Source organism: Thalassophryne amazonica, chromosome 9, assembly GCF_902500255.1.
Source record: "Thalassophryne amazonica chromosome 9, fThaAma1.1, whole genome shotgun sequence".
In the NCBI taxonomy this organism is placed as follows: Eukaryota; Metazoa; Chordata; class Actinopteri; order Batrachoidiformes; family Batrachoididae; genus Thalassophryne; species Thalassophryne amazonica.
This window is the reverse complement of record NC_047111.1, coordinates 15,710,854-15,726,390: the sequence shown is the minus strand read 5'-3', so window position 1 is coordinate 15,726,390 and position 15,537 is coordinate 15,710,854. Positions and strand designations below refer to the sequence as shown.

Genomic DNA, 15,537 nt, shown 5'->3' with positions numbered 1-15,537 from the left:
GCAGTCCATTTAATGCATCTATCTATAAAGCAAGATGCGTCTTTGTGTGTGTATGTGGCTCACATATCTCCGTTTGTCAGATCGGCCTCAGCTTTCGGCTATGGCTTGCGTGTGGCACGATGATTTAGGGATTATTTTCAAAACCTTTATTTTGAAGTCACCATCAGTATTGGCACAAGGCGGGACATTCGCGCGCCAGCTTTGACAAAGATGAGTCACACTGCTGTAAACCGATGCCCATCTCTAACACGTTCACAGGGGAGAGATGGAAAAATAAAGAAAGAAACAGTCAGAGATATGTAAGTTACAGACGCTTCTTGCTTCATTATCACAAGGCGCAATGTTTCTACACACCAGATTAAAAAAAAAAACACTTTGTTGATGTTAAAGTGTGACGTCGGGCTGCACAATGAATCGCACTGCAGTTTAAAGTATGAAAAGGTGCAAGTTAAATACCAGATTCTCTGGAATCAGTCAGGTTTTTTTTTTTTACTAGTTTGGGAGGTCCTGTGACTTCGACACTGAAAAAAAAACACATTTTCATTCATAATAATAATAATAATAACTATCAACTATTCATAATCTGACTTTCACATGAACCAAACATGAAAGAAAATAAACAAAGGAATAAAAGGAAATAAGTGTATGAAAACAATGCACAAAAACACCAAATTAAAGAGCTGATAATACAGAAAAAAGGTGTGACATATAAATGGATTTTTGCCCCTTCAAGAGGCTTTTTTTTTTAAACACGTGTGACATACTCTGGAAAACACGGTAAATAAACTGTTCTCACACGCTGCCCTGAGTTCCAACGTGGCGTCCGCGACGCCAACCATTAAAATGCAGATTTCTTTCCTCCATCAGAAGTAGACTTTCTACACATCTGGTGAAGATAAATGTGTCAGTGGAGTTTAGCCCCTTTAATACAGGAAGGACTTAAAAAAAAGAAAGAAAGGTCACAGCTCTGCTCTTACCTGTTCTGCTGTACAGCGCATGCATGTGAGCACGTGCCAAACACCTTCTGATAACTTTTCACTGATGCTAATGACTAAACTCAAGTTTCACGTGAGGGCAGAAGTTTGTTTTTGCAAATGTATTAAAAACAATAATAATGAAAGAAATCACATGTACATAAGTATTCACAGTCTTTGTCATAAAGCTCAAAATTGAGCTCAGGTGCCTCCTGTTTCCACTGATCATCCTTGAGATGTTTCTACAGCTTAACTGGAGTCCACCTGGGATAAATTCAGTTGACTGGACATGATTTGGAAAGACACACACCTGTTTACATATAAGGTCCCACAGTGGACAGTCAGAGTGCAAACCAAGCATGAAGTCAAAGGAATTGTCTGTAGACCTCCGAGACAAGATTGTTTGGAGGCACAAATCTGGGGAAGGGTACAGAAACATTTCTGCTGCTTTGAAAGTCCCAATGAGCATAGTGGCCTCCATCATCTGTAAATGGAAGAAATTCAGATCCATCAGGACTCTTCCTAGAGCTGGCCGCCGTCTAAACTGAGCGATCAGGATAGAAGGACCTTAGTCAGGGAGGTGACCAAGAACCCGATGGTTACTCTGTTTGAGCTCCAGCATTCTTCTGTGGAGAGGACAACCTTCCAGAAGGACAACCATCTCTGCCACAATCCACCAATCAGGCCTGTATGGTAGAGTGTCCAGACAGAAGCCACTCCTTAGTAAAAGGCACATGGCAGCCCACCTCGAGTTTGACAAAAAGCACCTGAAGTTCTCTCATGACCATGAGAAACAAAATTTTCTGGTCTGATGGGACAAAGATTGAACTCTTTGGCGTCATGTTTGGAGGAAACCAGGCACCATCCCTACAGCGAAGCGTGGTGGTGGCAGCATCATTTTCAGCAGCAGGAACTGGGAGACTAGTCAAGATTGAGGGAAAAATGAATGCAGCAATGTACAGAGACATCCTGGATAAAAACCTGCTCCACAGCGCTCTTGACCTCAGACTGGGGCAACGGTTCATCTTTCAGCAGTACAATGACCCTAAACACACAGCCAAGATATCAAAGGAGTGGCTTCAGGACAACTCTGTGAATGTCCTTGAGTGGCCCAGCCAGAGCCCAGACCTGAATCTGATTGAACATCTCTGGAGAGATCTGAAAATGGCTGTGCACTGACGCTCCACATCTAACCTGATGGAGCTTGAGAGGTGCTGCAAAGAGGAATGGCCCAAACTGCCCAAATATAGGTGCACCAAGCTTGTGGCTTCATGTTAAAGAAGACTTGAGGCTGCAATTGCTGCCAAAGGCGCATCAACAAAGTATTGTGTGAATACTTTTAATAAACTTGCAAAAAATTTCAGAAAACCTTTTTTCATGTTGTCATTATGGGATGTTGTGAGTAGAATTTTGAGGGGAAAAGTGGATTTATTCCACTATGGAATAAGGCTGTAACATTAACAAAATGTGGAAAAAGTGAAGTGCTGTGAATACTTTCTGGATCCACTGCACAATATAGTCAGTGGCTTGGAAATTTTCATGTGTTCATCCCCCGACTTTTCAAAAGTGGCTGTAAAAATGATTATTTGTATAAAACAAATATTCCTTATTTATGTATTTTCACCAATAACTTGTAGTCAGAGGGTCCGTGTATAACTGACTGTAAGTCCTAAAAGCTTAGTGTGACATTTTTATTGAACCGGCCTTGACTTAAAGCGGAAAGTTGACACAACGTGAACATGTTGCTTCATTTCAGCTCCACTGTAGTGAACAGACGCAAAATCACAACTAGTACACCAGCGTCCAAAAACGTATGGACCCGAGGGCAGCATTACATTTACCATATGACAAATCATAGAATTTCCCACAACAATCACAATCTGACATCTTCCACCAAACCGTGCAGTGTCACTGGAGACTAAAACTTTTCCTCTACCGGTGGAGATGGTTTTAAGATCTAAAAATGTACATAACTTGTGAGAACATTTAAAAAGTTGAAATGTTACCAACAGTGTTAAAACACGTGACCCCAGAAGCCAAACTACTCTGATGGAGGCACAGGCTAACGTGTGAATCAGTTAAGGATCTTGGCCCTGAGATCCTTGACCCTGGGACTTTCCTGGCACAGACCTACGTCGATGTTATAAATGGTGGTCTGCACAAACGTGTACATATTCTTCAAAGCTTGGTCGTAAGATAGGCCAAACACGTAATGAGTTTTGAAAAGTTCGTCAAAAGCCGAGAGAGAGGAATTAGTCTTGCAGGGAATGAGCAGACCGTCCAAAACGATGAAGTACTCATTGATGCTTTTTCTTGACGTCCCAACTGCCAGGATGTAAGGCTGCCTCCCTGGACCCGAGGACAACGCCTCCTGGTGGCTGTGGCAGGACTGCAAGACAAGGAGGACATTACTACATTAGACATCAACACTGGATGAACGGGGCTTTATTTTATTGTTGAATCAGGTCCAGACTGGACCAGTAAAGTACACATCTTTTGCTAATAGTAAATACATATTGTACAAACAGTCCATGATACTTAGTTTTTAACCCTCTGGAGTCAAATGACGCGCCCTCGCGTCAAAAAGCGCACGACGTAATTAAGTGGACGTAGCACACAATCGGCTCCACTCTGAGTGTCTGTTTGAATGCGTGGAGACTTCAACCTCCACATCATTTTTAAATGTTAACTGGCCAAAGAATAACTTGAATTATGATTAATAATTCACGCAAGTTTATTTTGGGATAATATTCTCATATTCACTGCGTGTTTTGCAGACAGCGGTAGCAAAATTACTAATTTCTTCCTTTCAGCTGGAGAAGCGAGAGCCTAGGAAGAAACAGGACTCCCTCAACTACAGCAGGAGAAAGGGGTGTTACCACTGGTGGAAAACTCAAGAAGTAACAAATCACATTCACCAACTCCATGGGTTTGATGACAACACACATACCTCACGTGTGTGTGTGTGTGTGCGTGCGTTTTGAGAACGGGGCTTTTTTCTCCATGTGTCTCTGTCTATACACAAATTTTTCTTTATCACTGGTGTAAAATATATTACCAAATAAACAATGACCCCCCCAATCCACGCACGTTGCTTGCTGAGTGAAGGGAAATTGTGGTTTCATGCGGAGCGAAAAAGAGAAAGTGATCAGTTTTGAAAGTTGTGTGTTTTTTGCTGTGCTTGGAGTGTGTTGTGTATAGGTATGGGTATCGAGAACCGGTTCCTTTCGGGTATCGTTAAGAAATAATTCGATCCACCGACATCAATAAGCTTTTTGCTTATTGATGTTGATTCTGTTATCGGTCCTTCAGAGTGGCCGTTATTTTGGGGGGTGTTTGTCAGGAAAATTATCATTTCTCTACATTGATTACAGACCCTGCAGCAGGTCCGTAATCAACTTTTCTGCAGCGTGACTTTGCTTTTGAACCTTGAACCAATCGAAACTGTGGTTTGCAGATTGAAGCAGTGCTTTGATCTATTGCGTCGTTTATTCTTTCGCTTAATTTTCCCCCGCTAAAACCCTAAAGAGCATATGTCTGTGAGTATTTACCTTTTTTTATGTTAAACCGACCTGTTATGGTGTTCTGAAACAGTTGATGGATGTATTTTATAACTTAAAAACGGGAGCGATGCTAACGCGTTAGCATGTCTATGGCATTTTCAATGTTAAAAGTTAGCATTAAGCAGTTGCAGCTGTCATCACGTTCGGGTGCATTTGTTTTCAAATTGTAATATTTTTTAAATTTATTTTTGTTTATATATTAATAATCTAATGATTATTATATACAATATATGCTTATTATATACAATTTTAGAGAAAGAGACAAAAAGAACCTGAATAGAAACACAACAGAAAATATAAAACCAACTAACAATGAACATACATAAATAAATAAATACATACATACAGAAATAAATAAGTGTTTCCTGTGACCACCTAGTGACTCTTATGCCTCCATTTCATCCCTGTCTTATTTAAGCGCCTTGGGGCAACTGTTTGTTGTGATTTGGTGCTATATAAAAAAATTGATTGATTGATTGAAGTTTAATGACAGTTTGTTTCGGTCAAACCATATTTTCAGTGTGTTAATTTCTTCAGTGATTTCCTCCAGAACTATTTGCAAAGCTAGAAAACTGCTGCATGCTAGTAAGAGCAGAATACTACTGGAATAAATGTGAATAAGGAAAGTTTTTTTTTTTTGCTCACCTAAATGGATGCTGCACTCACTTCAGTTTATCGTCTGGAATAGTCCCAGATTGCATTTGAGAGCTTCTAGAACTGAAACATTTTCCTGCAGGTGGTGTTGGGGGGTAATTTTGGGTTTCAGCTTTTTTTGTTTTTCACCACTTTCATCCCTGAATATGTCAATCATGAGTCACTTTTTTGCGGATTAAAGTTACTATCTGGGACTCCTGTCTTGTTGCGAGAAAGAAACGAGAATCGTCCTCCGTTCTGTTCACACAGCTCCAAATGCTGCGCGGCTCTCTGCCGAGTCAAGTTAGAATGATAGAATCCAGTCGGAATTAATAACTTCAAAGCGAAACACTGTTTTGTTTATTTTTATTTATGTCCAGAGATCAAGGATACAGTGACCATTTCATTTACTTTAAGACTCAATGAAATACATAGAAACCCTGTAAAGCCTACTTTTAGTACAGAATTCATGAGGTATCGATAAGGGAATCGATAAGGAATTGGATCGATAAGCAGAATCGATAATGGCATCGATAGATAAAATCTTATCAATACCCATCCCTAGTTGTGTAGTTATTTTATTTTTTAAGTGCGTCAAAATAATCAGGCGTCTTGGAACAGCGCGCCAAGTCTCTCTTTTATTTTGAACTGCATGAACACGATCGAAACGCAGAGTGCGTCTGAACCAGAGCGTAATCAATCTGATGATTAAGTGAACTTTACTGTTCTGGTCAGTAAGAACGAGAGCAGATGGATTCACAGATCTGTGCGCACAGATCAGCTCAATGGATCGGACCATGCGCTTCTCCTTCCTTATGCTCCAGCGCTGAGTCCTGGAGCAAAGCAGGGTGGAGACGCACACTGCCCCAGCAGTGAGCAGGCTCCAGGGGCAGAGAACACGGGAGTTCAGGTTGAGACTCTCCCCCCCAAAGTCCAAAACACCTTTTTCTATTTTTTTTTTTTTTTTTTGACCACTAACAGTCAGGACAGTGTGTACCAACACCAATAAAAATGCTACAAAAACAAGGAATTAGGGAAAAATACACATGGATATGGAGGTGGAATGTTTCTGTGTAGGCTCTCAGTTGTCCAGGTGGTTTCCATAGTAGAGAAGCTTGAATCTTCGACTGGACTGGGTTGCTTGATGTGAGGACATTTCCCTTCAAATCGCAGAAGCTTCCTCAGCTAAAATTCTTGCTCTGGTAGTCTGACTTCTGTCTGACCCTTGTAGAGAAGAACAAACAGAAGCCACACCAGCTGGAGTTTTAAACCTAACCAGACCCCTCCTACCGAGAGGCAGACTGCTATTGGCTAGTGACTAAACAATTGCTTTTAATTAGCACCTATTGTGCTCTAGTTAGCACCCTCCTAATGACAGGGTAGCTGTCCCTCCTAACGATGGGACTGAAGGCCTCTCCTGAGGACGTGAATGATTCATTACCATGAACAAAAGACTGAAACTGCTTTGATCTGAGTACCCCATTGTAAACAGGGGACAGAGCGTGTCTCAGACCCCCTCCCCAGTTAAGGCTGGGTTTTCAACTGTTTCACATAGAATGCCTCCTTCACCCCTCTCTCAAACCATTTCTTCTCTCTGGCTAAGATTTTAACTTCTTTGTCCTCAAACGTGTGGTTCGTGTCTAAGGTGGTGATGAACTGCAGACTGAGGTCCACTGGCACCCTGTCTGCGGTGCTGGTATAGCCTTTTGTGTAGCGGTTGCTTAGTCTCACCTACAGTAGTGTTCAGAATAATAGTAGTGCTATGTGACTAAAAAGATTAATCCAGGTTTTGAGTATATTTCTTATTGCTACATGGGAAACAAGGTACCAGTAGATTCAGTAGATTCTCACAAATCCAATAAGACCAAGCATTCATGATATACACACTCTTAAGGCTATGAAATTGGGCTATTAGTAAAAAAAAAGTAGAAAAGGGGTGTTCACAATAATAGTAGTGTGGAATTCAGTCAGTGAGTTTGTCAGTTTTGTGGAACAAACAGGTGTGAATCAGGTGTCCCCTATTTAAGGATGAAGCCAGCACCTGTTGAACATGCTTTTCTCTTTGAAAGCCTGAGGAAAATGGGACGTTCAAGACACTGTTCAGAAGAACAGCGTAGTTTGATTATAAAGTTGATTGGAGAGGGGAAAACTTATACACAGGTGCAAAAAATTATAGGTTGTTCATCTACAATGATTTCCAGTGCTTTAAAATGGACAAAAAAAAAAAAAAAAACAGAGACACGTGGAAGAAAACGGAAAACAACCATCAAAATGGATAGAAGAATAACCAGAATGGCAAAGGCTCACCTATTGATCAGCTCCAGGATGATCAAAGACAGTCTGGAGTTACCTGTAAGTGCTGTGACAGTTAGAAGACGCCTGTGTGAAGCTATTTTATTTCTAAGAATCCCCTGCAAAGTCCCTCTGTTAAATAAAAGACGTGCAGAAGAGGTTACAATTTACCAAAGAACACATCAACTGGCCTAAAGAGAAATGGAGGAATATTTTGTGGACTGATGAGAGTAAAATTGTTCTTTTTGGGTCCAAGGGCCGCAGACAGTTTGTGAGACAATCCCCAAACTCTGAATTTAAGCCATTCACAGTGAAGACAGTGAAGCATGGTGGTGCAAGCATCATGATATGGGCATGTTTCTCCTACTATGGTGTTGGGCCTATATATCGCATACTAGGTATCATGGATCAGTTTGGCTATGTCAAAATACTTGAAGAGGTCATGTTGCCTTATGCTGAAGAGGACATGCCCTTGAAATGGGTGTTTCAACAAGACAATGACCCCAAGCACACTAGTAAATGAGCAAAATCTTGGTTCCAAGTCAACAAAATGAATGCCTTGCAGATGTGAAGAAATCATGAAAAACTGTGGTTATACAACTAAATGCTAGTTTAGTGATTCACAGGATTGCTAAAAAAAAAGCAGTTTGAACATAATAGTTTTTAGTTTGTAGCGTCAACAGCAGATGCTACTATTATTGTGAACACCCCCTTTTCTACTTTTTTTTTTACTAATAGCCCAATTTCATAGCCTTAAGAGTGTGCATATCATGAATGCTTGGTCTTGTTGGATTTGTGAGAATCTACTGAATCTACTGGTACCTTGTTTCCCATGTAACAATAAGAAATATACTCAAAACCTGGATTAATCTTTTTAGTCACATAGCACTACTATTATTCTGAACACTACTGTATGTAGTGTTCGTTACAGTTTTTCCTGACATTGCTCTGTTTGTAACTAGGGATCCTGTCCTTAGGGTGAACTAATTTCTGTCTCAAGGTGTTAACAGGTTTAAAGTAAACTGGGATTTTGTGCTGTCTAAAGATCCTCTGCAGTTTTTTCCCCTACTCCTGCTACATAAGGGAGCGACACTCCCCTTCTTCTTGTCTCCGTCTCCTGTCTGTCTGGTCTCGAAGATTCAAGCTTCTCTACTATGGAGGTGGAATGTCTGTACAAATTCTTCTGATGTCTACTGAACAGGAATTGTTTTTCTGAGTGGCACAAATATAACTTGTGTGGCATCTTACTGCATGTAAATAGCCCCCCCCCCCCCCCCCAAAAAAAACAAAAAACCAAAACAAAAACAAAACAACAAAAAAAAAAAAACACCTGAAGCATTTCCTGCATTTTAATGTGAATTGTTGTATATACCTGTTTATGCTCCATTTTTACATATATTTTTAAAGTTTACAATTTATATTTACATTCTAAGTTATGAAAATAGTCTGTTAAAAATATTTCTGGTTTTCACAGTAAAAATACTAACTTTTTTCTAGAGGTGCACCGATCAGGATTTTTTAGGCCGATCACCGATGACCGATCACTGAAATTTTGATCTGCCGATACTGATCAAGGCTGATACTGATCAAGTACATATTTGGATCATGCCCAAAATAAGAATAAAGGTCTAATGTATAGGACTATTTTTCCATTAAAATGTAATGATGAAAACAAAAAACATGCATTCAAATAAAGACACTAGAATAACCTGCCAACTTTTGTTTTACTACACTGACTTTGTTCTACCAGCAAGCTTTTTTTTTCCATGTTTCATGTTGCTCAGGTTACAGCCTACAGAGAATACGTTGAGAATGTAAAATACAGCCCTCATTCTATGGGGTTAAAATTGTCTCATTAATATTTGTAAATGCACACAGGGTGATCTACAATTAATCATTGATTTGCAAATGTGTTCAGATATCCACAAATGCAAATTTCATATTTGTAACTTGTAAATTGGTCTTTGCAAATAACGTTGTATTTGCAAATATAAAACTTAATTTGTAAAAAAAAAAAAAAAAAAAAAAAAAAAAAAAAAAAAAAATTACATTTGTAAAACTGGAAATTGTATTTGTGAATTGAGTTTCAGCATTTGTGGATCACCAATTACATGCATTCATCACTTTCCTCTGTGACGTAATTTTGAGACATTCTTTTCGCGAAATCCACAGATCCACAAACAAATGCCTACTGATTCACAAATACACACTCACACACACTGGATATCCACTAGATGGCAGTGTGGTTCCATTCATTACACAGCAGTCTATTTAGATCTCTCAGAGCCATTTGACTCATTTTTACTTTTGATATGAGCTGGACGGACATGGACTACATTAGATGATGGCGACTGCTCTCCTTGTCCGTCCAGCTCATATCAGAAGTCAAAATAAGTTTACGTCACAGAGGAAAGCGTGCCATGACAGGACCAGACGCTCCCTGCACTACTGCCTGCACTGTTGTGATCGGTCCTTTTGATCGGCGCATTTTGCCGATCACCGATCAAGGCGTGATCGGCCCATAATGATCGGTGCCCAATCGATCGGTGCACCTCTACTTCTTTCTGATTCAAATTTTATGTTTTCGGGTGAATTTATGGTCACTGTTTTAGTGCAGTATGTCAGAATGAAAGAAAAACAGTAAAGTCACACAGGTAAGGTTGTGCTGAAAAAAAAATGACACCAAACAAGGCCAGGTAAACAGTTTTTTGAAGGTAAATTATGAGGGTAAAACCAAAAGTAGTCAAAAATGCCCAAAAATAGCCAAGACTCCAGAGGGTTAAAAATATTACTCTCATTTTCAATACAATGAGTTTCATCTCGATCAAGCTTTCATTGGATGACTGTGTGCTGTGGTGGAGATGGAGGACAAAGTCACTGACCACCAGACGAGAGTCTAAATGTTTTAGGTGAGCTCAATAGAGCTTTTTAAAAGTGTCCAGAAAAGTCACACAATCAAGTCTCAAAGCACATTTTTATTTTGCCGGCAAAAGGAAGCAGCTCACAGAGTCCCTGTAAAACAGCAAAGACCAGGACCGCTTCAAACACACAAAGGATCACAACCATTTTCATACACATCAGGGGAAAGTGTCTCCACCCAAACTGAGCAAATCTCTCACCAATCAAAACTGTTATGAATGACTTTTTTTTCAGCAATATGCATGTGTAATGTCATTTCTTGGAAAAGTGCATCTTTTCTGACTGCGCGCTGCCACCTTATGATGTGTTTTCCTTATTAAGCGCACATTACTGCCACAGCACATTTTTCTTTTTTAAATAATTCATCCTGAATGATGACAACAAACGACACGGTGAGTTCAGGCAGGTGAAGCAGCTGTGAAGCTTCAGGGGTGCAGATAAAAATTTAACAAATGGGGGAAAATGTACAAGATTCACATTAAAAAAGTGCAGAGATTTTGTCGCTATGTTTGACTGAATGTTTGTGAGCTTTACTACAATCACACATTCTATAAAAGGAGTTTAGAGTTTCCTGCCACCTTTCTGACGGGGGACAACCAGTAAAAATGAGAAGGCAGGTAGTTACTGTCCCCCTGGGGTCAGTGGACACAAACCCTAACGTGTGTCTGTCTGTGCTGCGTAGGAACGTGGTCAATGCTCATTCTCTTACCTCGTGGAACTTGATAACACGACTAACGGCTTCGCGGGAGCTGATCTTCACACCTCTCTTCCCACTGGGCGGTGGAGGCAGGAGGTAGACCAGCAGCAGCAGAGAGGACATGTCACTGTCCCACGCTGGAGGACACACAAAAAGAACAGAAAGCATCAGTGATATACAGTGGGGAAAATAAGTATTTGACCCCCTGTCAGTTTTGCAGGTTTTCCCACCTACAAAGAATGTTGAGGTTTGTAATTTTTATTGTAGGTTCACTTCAACTGTGAGACAGAATCTAAAAAAAAAAAAAAAAAAAAAAAAAAAAATCCAGAAAATCACATTGTATGATTCTTAAATAATTCATTTGCATTTTATTGCATGAAATAAGTATTTGAACACCTACCAACCAGCAAGAATTCTGGCTCACACAGACCTGTTAATTTTTCTTTAAGAAGTCCTCTTATTCTGCACTCTTTACCTGTATTAAATGCACCTGTTTGAACTTGTTCCCTGTATAAAAGACACCTGTTCACACACTCAATCAATCACACTCCAACCTGTCCACCATAGCCAAGACCAAAGAGCTGTTTAAGGACAGCAGGGACAAAACTGTAGACCTACGCAAGGCTGGGATGGACTACAGGACAACAGGCAAGCAGCTTGGTAGAAGACAACAACTGTTATGATTATTTATTAGAAAGTGGAAGAAACACAAGATGATTGTCAGTCTCCCTCGGTCTGGGATTCCATGCGAGATCTCAGTTTGTGGGTTAAGGATGATTCTGAGAAAGCTCAGAACTACACAGGAGGACCTGGTCAATGACCTGAAGAGAGCTGGGACCACAGTCACAAAGATTACATTAGTAACACATGATGCTGTCATGGTTTAAAATCCTGCAGGGCAACAAGGTCCCCCTGCTCAAGCCAACACATGTCCAGGCCCGTTTGGAGTTCACCAGTGACCATCTAGATGATCCAGAGGAGGCATGGGAGAAGGTCATGTGGTCAGATGAGACCAGAATAGAGCTTTTTGGAATCAACTCCACTTACCATGTTTAGAGGATGAGAACAACCCCAAGAAAACCATCCCAAACGTGAAGCATGGGGGTGGAAACATCATACTCTGGGGGTGCTCTTCTGCAAAGGGGACAGGACGACTGCACCGTATCGAAGGGAGGATGGATGGGGTCATGTATTGTGAGATTTTGGCAAACAACCTCCTTCCCTCAGTAAGAGCATTGAAGATGGGTCACGGCTGGGTCTTCCAACATGACAATGACCCCAAACACACAGCCAGGGCAACTAAGGAGGGGCTCCGTAAGAAGCATTTCAAGGTCCTGGAGTGGCCTGGCCAGTCTCCAGACCTGAACTCAATAGAAAATCTTTGGAGGGAGCTGAAACTCCAAACCTGAAAGATTTGGAGAAGATCTGTATGGAGGAGTGGACCAAAATCCCTGCTGCAGTGTGTGAAAACCTGGTGAAAAACTACAGGAAACGTTTGACCTCTGTAATGGCAGACAAATGTTTCTGTACCAATTGTTAAGCTCTGTTTTTCTAGGGGGTCAAATACTTATTTTATGCAATAAAATGCAAATTAATTATTTAAAAATCATACAATGTGATTTTCTGCATTTTTTTTTAGATTCTGTCTCACAGTTGAAGTGTACCTACGATAAAAATTACAGACCTCTTCATTGTTTATAGGTGCGAAAACCTGCAAAACTGACAGGGGGGTCAAATACTTATTTTTCCCACTGTATAATTATCAAAACTGCACATAAAATTAAATTTAAACAGTTGAAGCAATTCAGACAGACATATTAAAACTGTTGATAGAAAAACAATACAGCTAACTTTTTTAAAGCAGAATTCTAAAAACTTTAAAACTTGTATTTAAGTTTGTCCAGTGTTCTAAACATGGTTACTGTTGAAGACTGAACAATTTCTTGTAAAATAAATCTGATTTGTGAAATGTTGAAAGTAGAAATATTTGACACTTATGATACTAAGGATAATTACCCTGGATTTACAGATAAATACAGTTTGTGTTTTGATCGTTGAAAACTCCTCCCTTTTCACTTTGAGGGTTCCGTCCTGATTGGGGCCTAATTCAGGCATGCACCTGGTAACACCCAGCTGAACCAGCGCGCCAAATTTGGCTGAGCTGGGTAACATAGGCAAAAAGTTTTTTTTTTCCAGACCTCAGTAACTTCTTCTTGGGTTCCGCCCCAATCGGAACAAACATTAAGTATGCACGACTCGACCCCCAGCCAAACCTGCATGCCACGTTTTGAGCAGGTCAGCCCAGCAACTGCTGAGAGGCAGACCAGAAACACCACATGACACACACACACACACACAGATGCGTATTCTAATATATTATCAGTTATCAAGTTGTTTTACCAATGAATATGGCTTTATACACCCTGAAGAAAACCATACACCCTGAGGCCAAACCTATAAATGATAAAATGCATGCAGAACACAATGTGCGTGCTCTCCCTTCGCTCACTGCCTCCGGGGGTACGGATGCGGGACCCGCAAAGAATCCAAGTCATGGCCACGGAGCTCTGCGGCTGCGGTTACTGAGACCATGCAGCGGGCGCTGCGCATCAAAACAGCGAGCGTAGTCTCTGGACCTGCTGCTGCATGCAGCTCCGCACAGCAGACTGGGGGGTGTTGTGAGTGGCCCCCGCTGCGGCGCTTACCGAGCCCGCAGACTCAGTAAGCGCATCGGAGGCAGTGAGAGCAATTGCGGTGATGCCGGCCGGTGTCACGTACAATTCTTTCCGCCTCACTTAGGAAACAGCGCTTGGAACTTGAGGTGGATGGATGATGAAAGAAGCAAAACACCTTCGCAATTTGTCGATATTTTGATGAATTTCTTAATTTACAGCAGCTTCATTAAACAAATGTACTCGAATATTATCAGCACGACGGCGAGCTTACAGGCTAACCTCCGCTAACACTAGAAGACAGTTGCCAGTTATGGCTTCTGAAACAAGGGAGAAAAAAAAAAAGAAACAACACAGTTCAGCTGAAGCATTAGTGGACGTACATGACACCGGTGGGAAATACAACCCCTGGCAAAAATTATGGAATCACCAGCCTCGGAGGATGTTCATTCAGTTGTTTAATTTTGTAGAAAAAAAGCAGATCACAGACATGACACAAAACTAAAGTCATTTCAAATGGCAACTTTCTGGCTTTAAGAAACACTATAAAAAAAAAAAAAAAATCAAGAAAAAAAATTGTGGCGGTTACTTTTTTAGACCAAGCAGAGGGAAAAAAAATATGGAATCACTCAATTCTGAGGAATAAATTATGGAATCACCCTGTAAATTTTCATCCCCAAAACTAACACCTGCATCAAATCAGATCTGCTCGTTAGTCTGCATCTAAAAAGGAGTGATCACACCTTGGAGAGCTGTTGCACCAAGTGGACTGACATGAATCATGGCTCCAACACGAGAGATGTCAATTGAAACAAAGGAGAGGATGATCAAACTCTTAAAAGAGGGTAAATCATCACGCAATGTTGCAAAAGATGTTGGTTGTTCACAGTCAGCTGTGTCTAAACTCTAGACCAAATACAAACAACATGGGAAGGTTGTTAAAGGCAAACATACTGGTAGACCAAGGAAGACATCAAAGCGTCAAGACAGAAAACTTAAAGCAATATGTCTCAAAAATCGAAAATGCACAACAAAACAAATGAGGAACGAATGGGAGGAAACTGGAGTCAATGTCTGTGACCGAACTGTAAGAAACTGCCTAAAGGAAATGGGATTTACATACAGAAAAGCTAAATGAAAGCCATCATTAACACCTAAACAGAAAAAAAACAAGGTTATAATGGGCTAAGGAAAAGCAATCGTGGACTGTGGATGACTGGATGAAAGTCATATTCAGTGATGAATCTCGAATCTGCATTGGGCAAGGTGATGCTGCTGGAACTTTTGTTTGGTGCCGTTCCAATGAGATTTATAAAGATGACTGCCTGAAGAGAACATGTAAATTTCCACAGTCATTGATGATATGGGGCTGCATGTCAGGTAAAGGCACTGGGGAGATGGCTGTCATTACATCATCAATAAATGCACAAGTTTACATTGATATTTTGGACACTTTTCTTATCCCATTAATTGAAAGGATGTTTGGGGATGATGAAATCATTTTTCAAGATGATAATGCATCTTGCCATAGAGCAAAAACTGTGAAAACATTCCTTGCAAAAGGACACATAGGGTCAATGTCATGGCCTGCAAATAGTCCGGATCGTAATCCAACTGAAAATCTTTGGTGGAAGTTGAAGAAAATGGTCCATGACAAGATTCCAACCTGCAAAGCTGATAACAGCAATCAGAGAAAGCTGGAGCCAGATTGATGAAGAGTCCTGTTTGTCACTCATTAAGTCCATGCCTCAGAGACTGCAAGCTGTTATAAAAGCCAGAGGTGGTGC

At 40.6% G+C, this 15,537-nt stretch overlaps 1 protein-coding gene across 3 annotated transcripts in view; it reads right to left on the bottom strand.

Moving 5' to 3' along the window:
• Positions 1-2,393: 2,393 nt before the first annotated feature.
• Positions 2,394-15,537, bottom strand: part of LOC117516797 — a 52,470-nt gene continuing 39,326 nt past the window's right edge. The window contains exons 10-11 of one of the 3 annotated variants that reach the window (XM_034177654.1): positions 11,091-11,215; positions 2,394-3,363 (exon numbers count right to left, since the gene is read on the bottom strand). In XM_034177654.1, the coding sequence (XP_034033545.1) occupies positions 3,049-3,363; positions 11,091-11,215 (440 nt within the window). In that variant the 3' untranslated portion in view covers positions 2,394-3,048. The remainder of the gene's footprint in view (positions 3,364-11,090; positions 11,216-15,537) is intronic. The other 2 variants (XM_034177652.1, XM_034177653.1) reach the window with 2 other exon arrangements.